Raw genomic sequence first — 16,653 nt, 5'->3', positions numbered from 1 at the left:
TTAATAGGATGTTTGATTGTATGCCCCTGTTTAGGAAAACCCTCTGGACGTGGTTTCCCCATTCAAGAGTTTTTATCAGAAATGATCGCCTTTGTGCTAAGTGTATATTCGTGGATAGCGTTGTACCCTTTTGAGAAGTAGCTCCAATGGAATGCGTATGCAAGTTTTGAAATCGAAGTCCGTTATGAATTAGGACTGGATGGTTTTGGAAAGAATGCTTGAAGAAGCACATTGGTTAGAGATAGTTTTAACAAACATAGGAGTCAGTATAACAAATCCTGCTTAACATGCTTTCATGGTTAACCTTGCCTCAATTAGGACTTTTAAATGTTGTAACTTGGCCTGGTTCATGTTTTAAGAAACAATGGATATAAGGCTCAAAGTTTATTTAACCCACCCCTTTCTCCTTGATGTTCTCCAGATCCTAAAAATTCGCCTAATCCAATGAATGTTCTTTGTTTACAAGAGAATTGTTTCAGTTCCAATGTTGAGCAAAAGCCTTAGTAGAGATTCAATCATTGATGGAAAAAAAAAAGTTGTAAAGATCCAAGCATAGACGAGAAGCTTCGATGATTTAGCAGTCACAAGATTGTACTTTGTATTTTGCCTTTGTTTTATTTATCCCTTATTTTTGCATGAACCAACTCCTTGAGTTTGATCCATCGGGATGCCCTAATTTTTGCCTAAGTCGTTCTTTTGTTTTCATGGAGTTTTCCATTTTGACTTAGCGGGCGTTTTTCTCCTTTTTCTTTCGAATGCTCCTTTTGAAGTACTTGATCCTTGGATATTGAATGTTGTGACTGCCATGTCGATTTTGATTTGTAAGCTTCGCCTTTGATACTTCCTCGATCTTGAATGATGTAATGAGGAAGAAGATTGTTGTGAATGTTATCTCCATTACTTCCTTAATCTTTGATGAATGCGAGGAAGAAAATATGCTTGAACCTTTGCTTTGCTTGATCCTTTGCTTGGATTGAGTGATTCTCTTGACAACCAAAATACACCATTGAATTAATTGAAATCTACCCTGCCCCTGGTTGAAATCAAGGTTTATTTAGAAAGTAGAAGAAAACTCCAACTCCTGGCTCGAGGGGGTGACGAGGGATTAACATCCTTATATCTCCACTATTTGGGAATGGAAACAATGCCTGTACATCCTCGGCGCGGTCTTACCTTGAAAGCATATGTTTAGCTGGTTTTAGTTTTTGTATTCGTCATTCTCCCTCAAGTTTGTTAATAACCCTAAAAATAGAAGTGTGTGACTGGAAAGTCATGGTAGTGAGTGAATGAATTGACTCCAAAACCTGCATGGTTGTCCCATTAGAATTACTAATCCGAAGGTACAACTTTTATCTTGAGTAACACTTAGCGGTCGTAAGGGTTGAAATTGTGAGCACGGTAAACACCTATTGATCCTAGGGATAATCTCCTTTGTAGATCCACTGACCTTGTTTCACTCCTTAGATTCTCAAACTTGTAGAAGTGAGGGCAACCTCGAATTTTCTTTGGACATGTCAAACCTGACGGGAATAAATCGTTAGCGGTGGGTTTTCGTCGTATCGGAACTTCATGAGTTTCCTTTGACTGAACCTATTTTGCTTTTCCTAAGGATAGTATCACCTATGACCCTTTTTTCTTGGTGTGGGGCTGACATATGTCGAATTCCCTCCATCGTAGTTATGCCTCTTTGTTCAGGATATTGCCCCAGTTGGACTAATCCTTGCCCCCAGGTTATCATAGAGCGTCCTCGAAAGTTTGATATGTTCTAAGATGAACCCCTTTATGACTAGATACATCTTGAGTGTATCTATGAGTGAACTCTTTGTTGAACTGATCCTTGCTCGATGAAAACCTTTATTGTATTTATAATCTTGTTAAGCCAAGGCATGGACACGTGGCTGGCACGGTAAAAGACGTCCCTTTTTTTAGCAAGACCAAGATCTTTTATTCTCCTTTCTCCATATTTTTTTTTTATCCTTTGATTTTTTGGCGAGTTTCGGGAAACCGGCTAGCACGGTTGGTATGGATGCGGGCGAAGATAGAAATGCAAATGTGAATGTATGAATGCATGAAAATGCAAATGCACGCGTAAACGAGAGACTCCTTATATTGTAACTCCGTGTATGCAATGCAGACATGTAACATATGATCCTAGGGATAGCCTTAGAGGCGACATTAGACCCTCTTGGAATCTTTGCAGGGTAAATGTTATGACACGCTAAGGGAAATCCCTTGGATTCGAGAGTATGCAGAAGATAGCGGCTAGTGACCGTTCGAGACAGTCACTAAATCTCATGGTCATTGAGAGGCCAATCAATGTGTACCAATGACTTTGTCCCTCGTGGGAAGGTTCTCTATGCGGAACACAACCTATCTAAGGACGATATGGACGAAGAGAAATCCCTACAGGCTAGGGATGTGATGTGTAAATGGAGATCCAAACCCTACAAGTTAGAGGGTGCGCGGGAATAAGCATGGAGTGACCGTTCAGGACAGTCACTAGATTTCATAGCCATCGAGAGGCCAATCGAACGCATGCTAGTGAAGTTGTCCTTCAGGAGAAGGACACGTTATTGTAGAAACACATGAACGTGAAAGCAAATCCCTATAGGCTAGGGAGTGCACAGGTGTAGGCACGAGGTGACCGTTCGAGACAGTCACTAGATCGCATGGCCATCGAGAGGCCAATTGACGTGCGTTAATGGAAATGTCCTTCGTGGGAAGGACGCGTAGTTGTAAGAATACAAGGATATAAAAATAAAATCCCCATAGGCTAGGGGATGCATAGATGGTGATGTCCTTCGTGGGAAAGACATGGTCTTTAGAAAATAGAGTCCCTACAGGCTAGGGACCACGTGGGGATACCTGCAAAATCGAAATGCATAGATATTCGAAGTATATAAATTGCAAACATATAAAGAGCACAGCAGCACAAAAGTCCTAGGTTCATAGGTTCGACGTAGCGGCTCTAGGGAGCCTACCCTTTTTTTTTTTTTTGGGAGTGTTCTAGAAGGTCTCATGGGGTCGTTCGTAGCCTCCGAGACTTTTTGTCTCTTCGGATTTTGGAACAACTCATTTTATCCATGAGGTTCGAATTTTTAGGGTAGGTTCCCGGAGAGACCAGCTAAGTATCCAGTCCAGCCCTCTACAAAGTCAAGCTTCATTTCGGACCTTTCCGAATACCTAACCCACTCCGAGTGGAGTTATCAGTGAGACTCGTAAGGCGATTCATGTCCCCTTTTGGTCTCAAAGTTAACTCCCACACTTAGGTTTTAACAACAATATAATATACCCAACAGATGCAATAGAAATAGAATATTCACTTAAATAAATATTTAATTACATTGCAGTAATGAAATCGCAGAGGAAAATAAATAAATAAAATTTAAATATTTATACTAACCTCGAAATCCGGCCGCTTATAGTTTAGACAATATATTAAAGCAGCGAATATTTAAAAATATAAATTCACAAATAAATGAATAACAAAAAATTAAAAAAATAGATATTTACAAAAATAAATAAACCCTAATTTTTGGCGTATTAGCCAAACCCTAAAAATTTCGCCAAAAACCTAAACCGTTTGCCACAAACCTAAACCTAAACCCTCTCAAGCCTTAGGAGCATAGTAATTCACCGTTAAGTGTGTCCCCAGCAGAGTCGCCAGCTGTAGCAACCTGCCTAAATATTTAGCTTTAGAGTCGCCACCTATTCTGAAGGGCGAATAGGAAACCCTACGCAGTATAGAGATCAGGGTAAGATACTATATTCAGGTCGAGAGAAGGTATTAGGCACCCTCAACCCTTTCCTAAAGGCTAACATTCAAAGATAAAGGTTTATGGCTAACTGTCAAGGTTTCGTAGCTAAAGAAGTGAACAGGGGGAAAATTGAAATTTTGAGGAAGGGGACTCGCCTTGTTGCCAAGTGCCTACGTATCTCCTTATGGAGAATCAGAGTCAACGTAGTTCGGGGAAGGGTTGTACGTCCTTAGAATTGAAATTTGATTTGAGATGGTTTGAAGGCATTTGAGTTGCCTATCGTAGTTTGCGATTTGAAAGGCATTTTGAATTGCCTGATTTGAAAGGATGAAAATCCGTAGTATCGTGGTTTAGTGTGTTTTAGATTTGGGCGTACAACCCTGATTTGATATGGCACTATTAACCGCAACGATCAATAGATTCGATCGCCATAGTTAACAGATTAGTAAAGGATTGCTGGCAATTCTAATCGATTGATTCGATTATCACTTTTAGCAAATTGATGTATTTTAATTATTAACTTATTAATTTATCGTTACCCCTCATAACCGATAGTTTCGATTACAAATAATAACGAATTGATAAGGGGAAATATGCTAATCATCATAACCAATAAGATGGTTAAAACCATTTAGCAAAATAAATTTATTCAATTTATAGGATTTGATTAATTAAATTAATCGATTATTAACCATTGCAACTAATAGATTTAGTTGGAACGACTAATAAATTAAATCCTAATATCCTTGGCCAAATGGCCGGTGGGATTGGGCAAACCCTAATATTATAACCTTTCTAGGGTTTTTGTGATTTTTAATATTAATTAAAATTTATCAAATAAATTACTCGACATAATCGAATAATCGGGAAAGTCCTAATAATTACATCCCTAATCCTAATTTTATAACCTAATCCTAAATAAATAAATAAATTAAATCAAATATAATTAATTGACATTAATCTAAATAATTAAATAATAGAAAATAAAAATATAGAGAACCTGGCTTTGATCTTGTGTGATGCACCTATGAAGCTCCATGGTGGAACCTCCAAATTCCTGTGCGTTGGATCAGTTCTGGGTGCCATCCAGCGGTGATGATTAAAGGTGTATGGTGCTTATGCATAAGGGATGAAACACTGGATCCTAGTATTAATCCTGCGTAAAATAGGAAAATATATGTGGGACGCTGGGATCGAACCCAGGTCCCTTTGGTCCCAAGCTTCTCGTCAGGCCAAGCGCGCTGCATACAATTGGTGTTAAATTCACAATTCTAAACAATCATATATGAAAATAAATGAACAAATTCAAATAAAATACAATGCACCTGTGGACTGTTCTTCTTCTTCTTCGCAGCTTTGCACGAATAATGCCATGGCTAGTACTTGCAACCTCAGTTCCACAAAACTAGAATATAAATCACGATTAAATATACTATTTGAACCGAAAATCCGCCGTGAATCCACCGGTACCCTTGGTTTGGATTAATTTTATCTTTATGAACAAATCCTAATTTCCACCTTCTAATCCCTAACAATGGTGGATCTTCATACAAACACCTAAACTCCAATTAAGACACACAGGGACGTCGCAAACACTCTAACTAGCATAAACACGCAACCAAAATTAGTTTACGGTCAATAAATCATTGAAAACGAAATCGAAATTAAAACGCCGCAAAACTATGAACGTGGAGTGCAATTTGCGTTTGTCTACGGTCAAGGCGTGGTTGGGATTGCTTCAGGAGGGACCGAGAGAGACGATTTGATTTTTAGAACGGATTGGCTTCCAAATCCCTTTGCCATGGCCACTAGTTTTCACGTTTTTTCCTGTTCTCCAGCCAAGGTTTTTTGCGGCCTCCCCTCTCCTTACAGCATCCTCTCTCTTTTTTATATTCCTCTATTTTAGTTAGTTTTTTTTGTTTTCTTAACCTAATGGGCCTACCAAGACTAAACCTATTAATCTTAGAGATAATCCTATAATAATAATTAGTAATAATAATATTTACTAATAATACTAACTAATGTTAATTACTAATAATGATAATAATAATAATATAAACTAATGATAATTAATAAAACCTAAAAATAAAAACCTAATAAAAATAAAAATAATATTAATAAAAGCTAATTAAAAAATCCTAATATTAACAACAATTAACAATGTTAAATACAAATAGTTAGTCATGTTAAAATAAATAATAATCAAAATGTTAGTAAAACCCTGAAATACCTCCAAAAATGATAAAACCCTTGTGTTAATTGTGCTCAAGCGCTTGGGTCCCAAAATACCTGTTATCCACACCTCTATTCCAATTTATAGGAGAATGCTGCTTTGAATAGTCCCTTGAACCTTGAATTATTGAGGATGAAATGCGGAGGGCAAATTTTGGGGTATGACAGTGTGCATATAAGAGGAAGCACCTGGTATGATAATGATAATACAAGTATGATTGTGGTTAAAGTTTATGTATGCTATGATGATACATATAATACCGTGGATGATTATTGACTCGTTTTCCATCGTTTCGTTCGGGTTGAACGTTCGAATGTGTGTAATATTGCGTATGGATTATGTGAGGTATGCTAGAACCGAGGTAGGCCAAACTACTGGGTGGTAAGGCACCATTATCGATGAACTTGTTTCCAAAAATACCATTGCGGATGTACTTGCGAGAGTCTATAGGGCGTATCTCACTTGCGGAATACATCAGCGTTCTTGGTATGATAAACTTACCTAAGCTATCATTGCAAGTGTACTTGTGAGAGTCTTTATGGTGTGTCTCACTTGCGGAATACACTTGGTGTTCTTGGTATGGCAGAGTAGTGATGCCACTTAGGCGATATCACTTGGATAACTCACCACTAGTGGTTCCATGTAGGCTACATCACTAGGCTCCTACCCGGATGGGCTTGTGCAGTCAATTAGGCGTCTTCGTACTTGCAGAAACCTTATTGCGTATGGATGATGGCAGGGTCGTGACGCCATATAGGCAATGTCACCGCTGTAACTCGTCACGGATGAAATTCCATGTAGGGCTCATTTGCTTCATCTAGCGATGGTCTTCTACGAGTCTTTTGACGAAAGGCACTTAGTGACTTACCGAGGGTGTGTGGCGCAGCCTAGGTAGACCGATTGTTACTACTTCTAGATTCCCCGTACATGGTTATGGGTCTGTGTACGAGTTTATTTGCATTATTTTTATGCTTTTCAGATGATGACTCCTATGGTGGACGATTCATGTGTTTGCTCCGTACTTGTACTGGATGTGAGGATAAACCCCGAATCAATGGTGAATTCGGTTTTGTTGTTGCATGTACACTGTAGAACCGAGTGGACCTATAGGATAGGAGGACTCACTGAGATTTAGTAAACTCACCCCAATCATCTTATCTTTTTTAGGTGCAGTTTAGTAGCGCTTGATTGGTAGTAGGTTTGGATTGAAGACTTAGAAGTGGTGATGGCTCGATGACCTTGATATATCTCATTTTCCGCTGTGCAGATCCATTGAAAACACATGTTTTATACTTTTTAGTAGAATGTCATGTTGTATTTAATATGGATCTTCTTGTATTCTTTATGTTGTTGTATGTACTTAATATCAATTTTAACGTTTCATACATAATATACTAGTCAGTTATGTATGAGGTGTTACATATGGAATATACCTCACATTGTGAAGAAGAAGCTCACAGTCATCAAACTTTTTAAATATGACCATACCAATACCATGACCCTTTCAAGCCTTCTTATCACAAAGGCGAACTGCTCCACCTTGCACCATCTTCAAAGTTTTGAAGTATTCTATTCTTGGACACATGTGATAAGAGCAACCTGAGTCAATGACCCAACTATACATACATACATACATACATATATATATATATATATATTTATTAATGTAATGTTATTTTGTTAGCTTATAATAATTAAATTTTTTTTCTTCGAATTATAGGAGTTTTACCGACAGAATATCATACTCACAAGAAGATATAGATAACATCGATCACGTTCGACTGGTGTCTTGAATCTCAACAATAATAGTTTTTCTTGGTTGTTATAAGCTTCATTTGTATATATACACAGCTTTTGTCATTTTTGTAAAAGTACATATGTATTTTGTCTTGATGAGAGCAATATAAATATATACATTTGGTTTAAAATGGAAATTTTTATTCTGTGCTTACAAGATTTAAAATGATATGATATATTATGATTTTGTCATATTTTTCTGGGTTAAAAATTATACAGGCTAGTGAAAATAAGATTTAAAACAATGGAAATTTGGTATTCTATGTTTACATGATTTATAATTATATGATTCTCATATAGGCTAGTGGAAATGAGATTTTAAAAAAAATTATATATGGCAATAAATAAGTTTTAACCCCTATTATAAAAACCCAAGGTAAAATAATCACATATTACCTCGATTATTAATAAAAATCGAGAGGTTTGTGGCACTGTTTGTAACACCCAATTATTTAATTAGTTGTTTAATTAAATATTCTGATTTAACTTTTGATATTGTGATGTGTTGGTAGATGTTGATTTTAAGATGTATGATTATTAGTTGAAGTTATTAATTGATTAATGACATCCTTTAATATATTAGATTAGTTGTAGTCAATTATTGGGCTTAATTAAGAGATAGTCGTAGTAATGGTGGGGGTGTGTGAAGTGGCCCATTAGCCACTAGTAATATTTTAAGAGTTGGATAAAAGAAATAGGAAAATTAGATGTATCAGTAGGTTATTCCTTCAAAAAGAAAAAAAAATAAGGGTTTTGGTGATATATCATGGAGAGAAGAAGTTACCGAGAAGAGAAAAAGAGACAAAGTGAGGAACGGGCAAAAAGGTTAGGAGTTAGACAACTTAGAGCAACCTTCAATCCAAAAAGGTAAGGGTGAGGTTCTTGCTATCTAATATAGTATATGATGGAAAATATGTGGGGGTTAGGTTGATATAAAATTGCCTCTGTGTGTGTACATTTGATTTTAGACGTATTCTTGTGATGTTTGATTTTAAAGACTGATATTGATGTTGCTGTCATGAAATTATCGTTAAAATTATCCTATGTGATATATTGATGTTAGTATAAATTATTGTGTTGCTGTAAAATTTGTATCGTGTTAATTAGATATTAACATTCCCGAGAAATGAAAAGTGAAAATTGCATAAGTATGTGTAACAGTGCCGGATAGGAGGGAAGTGCCGAGGGGCACACCTGAGTAGTGAGTGTCACAGTTTTTATTTTAGTTTGTTAATACACTTATATATATATATATATATATATATATATATATATATATATATATATATATATATATATATATATATATATATATATATATATATATATATATATATATATATATATATATATATATATATGGTCAGTAAAAATCCTGGTAATATTACTACTATAATTATTTTGGAACCTAGTGAAAATATTTAGTGGGATTTTCTAGTACCTGTGTTAATAATTTTGGGACAGAGTAACTTTTAATATCAGAATAGAATATTTTAACAAGAAGCTAGTAACATTTATCAGAAATAATAAATTATCAGTATTGTGACTTAATAATAAAAATAGTAGTATAATTAATTAATTTAGCCAAAGGATATTAAGTATATATCACTAGAATTGGAATGCGAGATTGAGAGAAACAATACTGAATGAGACTCTTAGTAATTTTAGCCGATAAAATAATGAACCGGAACATAGTAAAACTTGTCCGAGTAATCTTTATATGGTTGTAGCTTATTTTTGTTGATCTGGATGTTGGATATTTTGTTGGAAGTTCTGAATTGCAGGTGGTGATAGAATCTAGTTGAATTAGTCATATTTATTGGCAATATTAAGCTGTAGGCCTCTGGCCAGTATTGAGATGTTGATGAGTACCATTATTATTTGGTACAATTGTGATGTAGACTCGTGCCTAGAGATGATTTGAGATGATGATTGTTGTGTTGTATTATATGATGTTGCATACATAGAGTCGCATCCACTGCATATTTGATGATGGCCTTACAATGGCAAACCCGATGGCCTAGATTGGCAATTTGCGAGGAAGGTTTATACCTTGTTGAATGCCTCGATAAATTGGCAGATTATTAAGATGGGAGTTTTGCTCCAATGGTACCACATGCATGCGTATTTGTGAAGAGTTGCATTATGAGTTGCATATTAAGATTATTGTTTGATAGATGTTGTATGATTGTTAGGAAGTGGTGAATCTTATATAATCTGACCTGATATATTTTTTATCATACACCTAATTATATGGTTTGATTTCTCACCCTTTCTGTTTGATTGTTACCCTTATGTTGGTAACGTGCAGGTAATCCAGAGTGAGGATTAGTAGCTACTTAAGTTCGAGTCAGGTGTTCGTCGCTCAGATACGTAGCACTCGGGGGGGATGAACGCATGTTTTAATTATATGTTGATTTTATTCTGTTGATGGATTTTAAGATGTTTCTTTAAGAATTTTTATAGGCTTTAAATTTGTATAAGATGATTTAAAGATACTCTGTTTACTTGATGTTAACGGTTATGAACCCGCTGCATGGTTAATGATGGTTTGAATTACCTTATAGACTTAAGACAGGTTGTGATGAATTGTCTTATAATTATGTTCTATGTATCTACGTGAGATGTGATAATATGTTGTGGTTTTATGAAGTACGTGTGACATTCCGTTTACGTGATGAAATTTTTATACTCTGATTTTGATTATAAAAGTCGGGTAGAAATGGGGTGTAACAGTATTACCTTGGATTTTCGATCAGATCTTTAGGACTTTGGTCCTACAAGATGTGACTTCCTAATGATCTCTATAAAAGGAGAAGGATCCTCTATGAAGTAGGTTGAGGTTTCCAGTCAAAATATAGGCCTGTCGAATGGTAGAAGTTTTATCTAATAACTTTTTCGGCTCATATTACTAGTAGCAATATGAGCGTATAGTCTTCAAAAAAAGACTTAACAAAAATTGGGTTGTCCCTGATTGATTAAGGCTTATTCGATTAAAGTTTCCAAATGGATAAAGATAAACGGTTTTCTCAAAAGCAAAGTATCCGCATTTGTTATTTCATTATCAATATGAAGTCTTTTGCTTAAACTTTTGCTTTATCCGTTTTTCTTTTCCTTTATTTGCATTTTAAGTCCTTCGACTTTTCCTTTACATAACTCACCAAAACAATACTCAAACAATAGGAAAACTATAAGAAATTTTAGCACTTTGTCATAGGATTCCTTAGTTGATCATGCAAGTAACCTTTAATAAGAGACTAGAGTTTTTTTATCAAAAATCATGGTAAATAGACGCGCGCTAAAAAATTTAGAAAATTAAAATATGTTGTTACTAGGGATCGAACTAGTGACCATTTTCTTTCAATCCTCAGTGTCACAAAATCCGAGTTGTAGATGGACAAATTTTCATGTAACCCTTTGTTACTTCACTGGTCTAACCGAGGTAAAAGTCATTTCGCGACCAAGGTCTGATATGTTATTTGTAATAGTGTTACATAATTTGAGAGAGTTCATTTGTTATGTCACTAATAAAGTGGATATATCATTAGTTTCCTCAATCGTTGTCACGATTGGGTCAAACTTTGGGAGAATAGTTATTAGAATTTTCTTAACAATTTTCTTGTAAAGAATATTCTCTCCAAAATATCTCATTTGATTTATTATTTCTTTAACCTTAGAATAGTAATCTTTAATTGTCTCAAATTCCTTTATCAATAATAGTTAAAAATCACTTCTTAGAGATTGAAGTTTAATGACATGTACCTTGTCGCTTCCTTGAAACTTCTCCTCTAACGTGTTCCATGTTTATTTGATAGTCTTAGCTATCATAATTTTTGTAAAAATTGCATCAGTCGCCGCTTGTTGCAAAGTGAACAATGCCTTTGAATTGTTCTATTTGTTTTTCTTCAACGCTTTTTCTTTAGTTGCATTAAGAGAAAAATTATTTGTGGAAGCGGTGAAACGTTCTTCTACTATGTCCCATAAATCTTGAAATGAAATTAATGTCTCCATTTTAACACGCCAGAAATAATAATTTCTGTAAGACCCTTCTAAACCCCCGCGGCACATAAATTAAAATCAAAGTAAAGCATGTACAAGGGCATTACAATTCCAGAACATTTAAAACATTTAATCATGTGATGCTTAATGAGGAATATCAAACCATATTTTCAGCAAACATGTTAACACAGCGGAATTACTTCATAATCTGAATAACATAAAACATCGGTATTCAACACTAAGAAATCACTGATTCAAACCGACCAAAACATTATTCCAACAAAAGAGATAATAGTTCATCAAATAACTCTAAATGAAATAACTCAACAAGCTATCCTCACCAAGCACTAGCCGCTACTTCTTAATCGGAAAATGGTCAACAGTAAGGGTGAGACAAATCACATTTAAACTATATTATAAGTTCATGATGATAAAACATCATTGATAGATCATTCACCCAACTGCAGTACGATTAGATTTCAAAAATCATTCAAAAACAGTTATCCACACAACTCAATCATAAATCACAACAACCCAATGTAACACTGGACAACCTCCAATCTTGTTATATCAACATAAATGCAAATGCAACTACTCTTATGCATGTGGTACCAATCATGGGATTAACCCATCTCACCGATCCACCACCAACAGGGTACGACTACTTCCACTCACTAATACCACACAACGGGAATTAGCTACCGCTGATCCAACACCACCAAGATACAACCACAAATATGGTTATGAATGCATGCACCACCTTAAGCATGTTAATCATCAACGCTAATTAATATGAATAACCGTTATCATATTTCAACTCACCGAAGCAACACTAAAATAATGCATTTATATTTCAACACCATTCAGAAATCACATTATACATAAGCCACATCCAAATACAACACCCAGAAAGCCATTACATTGCCACAATTCCACCTTATTGTTACACTTAACACTTAAACATGTAAAATCGAATTTTAAAAATAAAATCGAGCTATAGCCCAAAACACCATTTAATTATATAAAATATTTAATTAGTGACACAACGCTCAAGACGGCGCTTAAAACGAATATACAGTTTGGAAGATATGGATTTTCAAAATAATTTTTTAAAATGCATCAGGTGTAACTGGTTACAGCATGGGCGTTATCTGGTTACGCCTTTATGTCAATGTATTCGCTATTTCCAAAAACGCGTTTGTAATCAGTTAAAACATGGTGGGTAACCGGTTACAGTACTCAAAATTGTCAGATTATTCATTTTTCCACGCGATAACTGGTTACAGCAGGGCTGCTACCCAGTTACAGTAGGGCTGCTACCCGGTTACAGCGTGCACAGAACCAAAAATATCAATTTTTGACAGTACATCTCCATTCCAATTCCAGCCCAAATAGTTCCAACATCATTAAATCAACAATACAGTCCCAATTCAAAGATTCTAACATATTTCTAACATATTTAGGGGTCCATTAAAATCAAGCATCATTCCAATTCACCCAATTTCATCACAGTCCAACAATTGTTCTACATTTTACAAAAACCCCAAACCTAACATACTGTCAATCGAGTCAAACAACCTACATACTCAATCCTACCAATATTAAATCGATAATAGAGAGTAAATGGATTAGTCACCCCTTACCTTAGCAAAATTCTTGAGATTCTTCCTCTTCTCCTATTTCACGTACTCTTCAGTCTTCTCTCTTCTACCTTTTGCTTCTCTATTTTCTCTTTTCACAATATTCTTCTATTTTATGAAAAATAGAATATTAGTTAGTAAGGCCTACTCAAATTAACACCTCCCGTCTACTAACCACTACTCCAAGCCCCATTACCTTATTTCCCAATTTCCTCCCATTAATCCAATGAAATGCCAAATAATCCCAATAAATAATTTAAATTCTAATTAAATTAAATAAGGGAATTATGGGGTGTTATAATTTTCATCATTGAAAATGCGAACATAAATAGATGATGATTGAATGATGTTATCCATACCTTAGTAGTAGTTAGGAAGATTTTGGAATAATGGGTAAGTAATATAACTTTGGTCAATGTATGACCGAACATGGCTCTGATGCCACTATTGGTGATTGAATAGTTGATATACAATAACTTTAAAAAATTGCTTTCAAAGAATGTTATAAGAACCATGTATTTATAATTATATTGGAATAGGGACGGTAGTTTAAAGCCGTATCGGAGGGAATGACATTGGTTTTTTAGATAATCAATTACAAAATATCAATTGTCTATTTATAGGCTTAAGTCACCAACTTCTTAATGGTAGTAATTGTTTCTAAATCATTTTAATTTTTTCTGAATGTTTTATGATATATTAGTTCATAATAGTTCTCGGTTCTTCTTGCGTTTTTATGCACATCTAAGAAAACTGTAGAAATGTGTAGCAATTTAAAAAAACCAAAAAAAAAAAACCTCTATTAGATCAAAGAAGAGAGGGTAAATTGAGGTACAATGCCCATTTGTTCTTTAATATATCACATTACTAATAAAGTTAAGAAACACGTGGTTGTTTAGAATCTCTTTATTTTAATAATACTTTTCTTTTTCATATGGGTTACCAACACCTTCTAATGAAAGAGTATACTTTAACTAAGGCAGAAGTATTAGTTAATCATATTCTTTACTTTAACGAAGCAAAGAATATTGAAATAAAAACTATTAAATACCATACATGTAAAAATATTTGCAGAAAACACAATATCTTTCACACATCACTCAAAACTTAGTATCAAACATGAACAGAAAAAACGGTGACCAACTGAAAATTTCAGCTGAAACAGGTGACATAAAACTCCTCTATGCAGTAATTCAAGATGATCCATCTATTTTGGAAAACATAGATAAAATCCAATTTGTAGATACTCCTATGCATATCGCTGCATCTAGGGGTCATCTCGAGTTTGCCACTGAAATTATGAATTTGAAACCTTCATTTGCTACGAAGCTAAATTTGCAAGGACACAGCCCCATTCATCTTGCTATGGATAACTTCCAAAGGGCAATGGTGTCTAAGTTGGTTGGCATCAATAAAGATCTTGTTAGAGTTAAAGGAAGAGAAGGCTTGACTCCACTTCATATTGCGTGTCAAAATGGCGAGGTTGATCTTTTGGCTAAATTCCTCACTGCTTGTCCGGATTCCATTGAAGATGTAACTGTGAGAGGTGAATCTGCTTTGCATATTGCTGTTAAGAATGATCAGTATGAGGCCCTTCAAGTTCTTGTTGGTTGGCTCAAAGAAAATTTTCGAAGAGGTGCTAGAAAGCTGCAAAATAAAATATACAACCACAAAGACGATGCAGGCAACACTGCTTTGCACATTTCAGCCCTTACTAGTGAACCCAAGGTAACCTCTTGATTAAATTCACATGTCTACTTCAAATAAAATACAAGATTTAACGTTCATTTATAATTATTTGCTAGCACAGGTGCTACAATTTCTGGTAAAAAAAACGGGGATAAAATTGAATGCAAAGAACTTGGAGAGCAAAACAGCATTAGATTTGGTAACAACTCCAGAGAAGAAGAAAATATTAATTTGTGCTAAAGCAAAATCTGGCTCAAAAAACACTAAGGCAGTGACACTTGCAGAACAACTAATATTTCTGGCCACAATTATTGATATTCGAACTTGGATGCGTAGAATTAAAACTGATATAACAGAGGAGCAGCGTAACACTTGGTTGATAGTTGCGACTCTTGTTGCAACTGTAACCTATGAATCGGCACTGAGTCCTCCGGGTGGAATTTTCCAGGTTAGTGCAAGTGATGACAACAACATGAAAGTTACTATTACAGATGATTTCTTTTCGACACGAGGAAATGCTGGGAAATCGATCTTGACAAAAGATAGTTTCATGCTGTTTTCATTAATGAATATGTTTTCCTTTTGCGTATCAATTATAGCAATATTGGTTCTGACCCCAGGTGGAGCAGTAGCCCGCCTGGTGATAGCTCCGGTCAGTTTGTTTCTTGGTTGCTTTCTAATTGCTATGCCGGCGATATCTCCTACACGTGAGAACACCACTATTCTTTCCATCCCTATGTATTCAATTGTGCTTCTCATGATTGTTTATTTAATTTTTATGACGTACGATCCATTGAAGATAATGAAATTCAGATACAAGAGCTCAAGAACTCAACCCGCGGCAGACCGAACCGCTGTACCCCGAGTTTCGACAATATAATTTCATTAAAGATTTGAAATTTCCACTACTTTGTGAACCGGTGTATTAACTATTTTATCTGTATCTCGAGTTTTATTCAATGTATGTTTTTTTTTTCTTTTCAATTTCAATTGTGTGTGTACTAGTATGGTACCCATGTGTTCCACAATATATTTTGTATGTGATTGATTGTTATAATATATATAATATTTATAAAAGTCATGGTTAGCATATTTTTCATGTGATTGATTTTATAATTTATATGCCACCTTTAGTTATATTTTTTTATAGGTGCACTACAACATTTCTTCTCTCCGACAGCAAATTTTTATTTGCTGTCAAAACTGTGAAAAGTATTGCCTAATAGAATGCGAGACCAACCTCTGTGCGAGTGTTGTTTATTGTTTAAAATTACTTTTTTCTTCCCACTTTGGCCATGCTCTCCTAAAACATGGTCTAACAATAGAAAATTTGTTGTCGAATCTTTAGTGAGTGTATGAGTGGTGTGAAAATGGAAGGTATAACACGAGTTAGTTTACTAGGGCTCTACGGTGGGTGCACTACTATAAAATATACATTTCATAAAATCTTAGTTAAGCGCTTGAAGTTATTTATTTATTTAATAAAACACTTTTCATTACGGTCTAGTATATCACCAGTGGTAATAAATTAAGTATT

The 16,653-nt window shown here is 35.0% G+C and overlaps 1 protein-coding gene across 2 annotated transcripts; it reads left to right on the top strand.

Moving 5' to 3' along the window:
* The first annotated feature begins 14,519 nt into the window (after positions 1-14,519).
* LOC131622249 (ankyrin repeat-containing protein BDA1-like) lies at positions 14,520-16,157 on the top strand. Of its 2 annotated transcripts, XM_058893273.1 has the most exons (3): positions 14,520-15,155; positions 15,238-15,564; positions 15,737-15,846. In XM_058893273.1, the coding sequence occupies exons 1-3, from the start codon at positions 14,547-14,549 to the stop codon at positions 15,746-15,748; spliced, it is 948 nt and encodes a 315-aa protein (XP_058749256.1). In that variant the 5' UTR covers positions 14,520-14,546; the 3' UTR covers positions 15,749-15,846. The 2 variants fall into 2 exon arrangements, with proteins under 2 accessions (XP_058749256.1, XP_058749255.1); XM_058893272.1 differs by having other exon boundaries at positions 15,238-16,157.
* The last annotated feature ends 496 nt before the right edge of the window (positions 16,158-16,653 follow it).

Source organism: Vicia villosa, unplaced genomic scaffold, assembly GCF_029867415.1.
Source record: "Vicia villosa cultivar HV-30 ecotype Madison, WI unplaced genomic scaffold, Vvil1.0 ctg.000027F_1_1_1, whole genome shotgun sequence".
NCBI classification, from domain to species: domain Eukaryota; kingdom Viridiplantae; phylum Streptophyta; class Magnoliopsida; order Fabales; family Fabaceae; genus Vicia; species Vicia villosa.
This window is presented reverse-complemented; position numbering and strand designations above follow the sequence as displayed.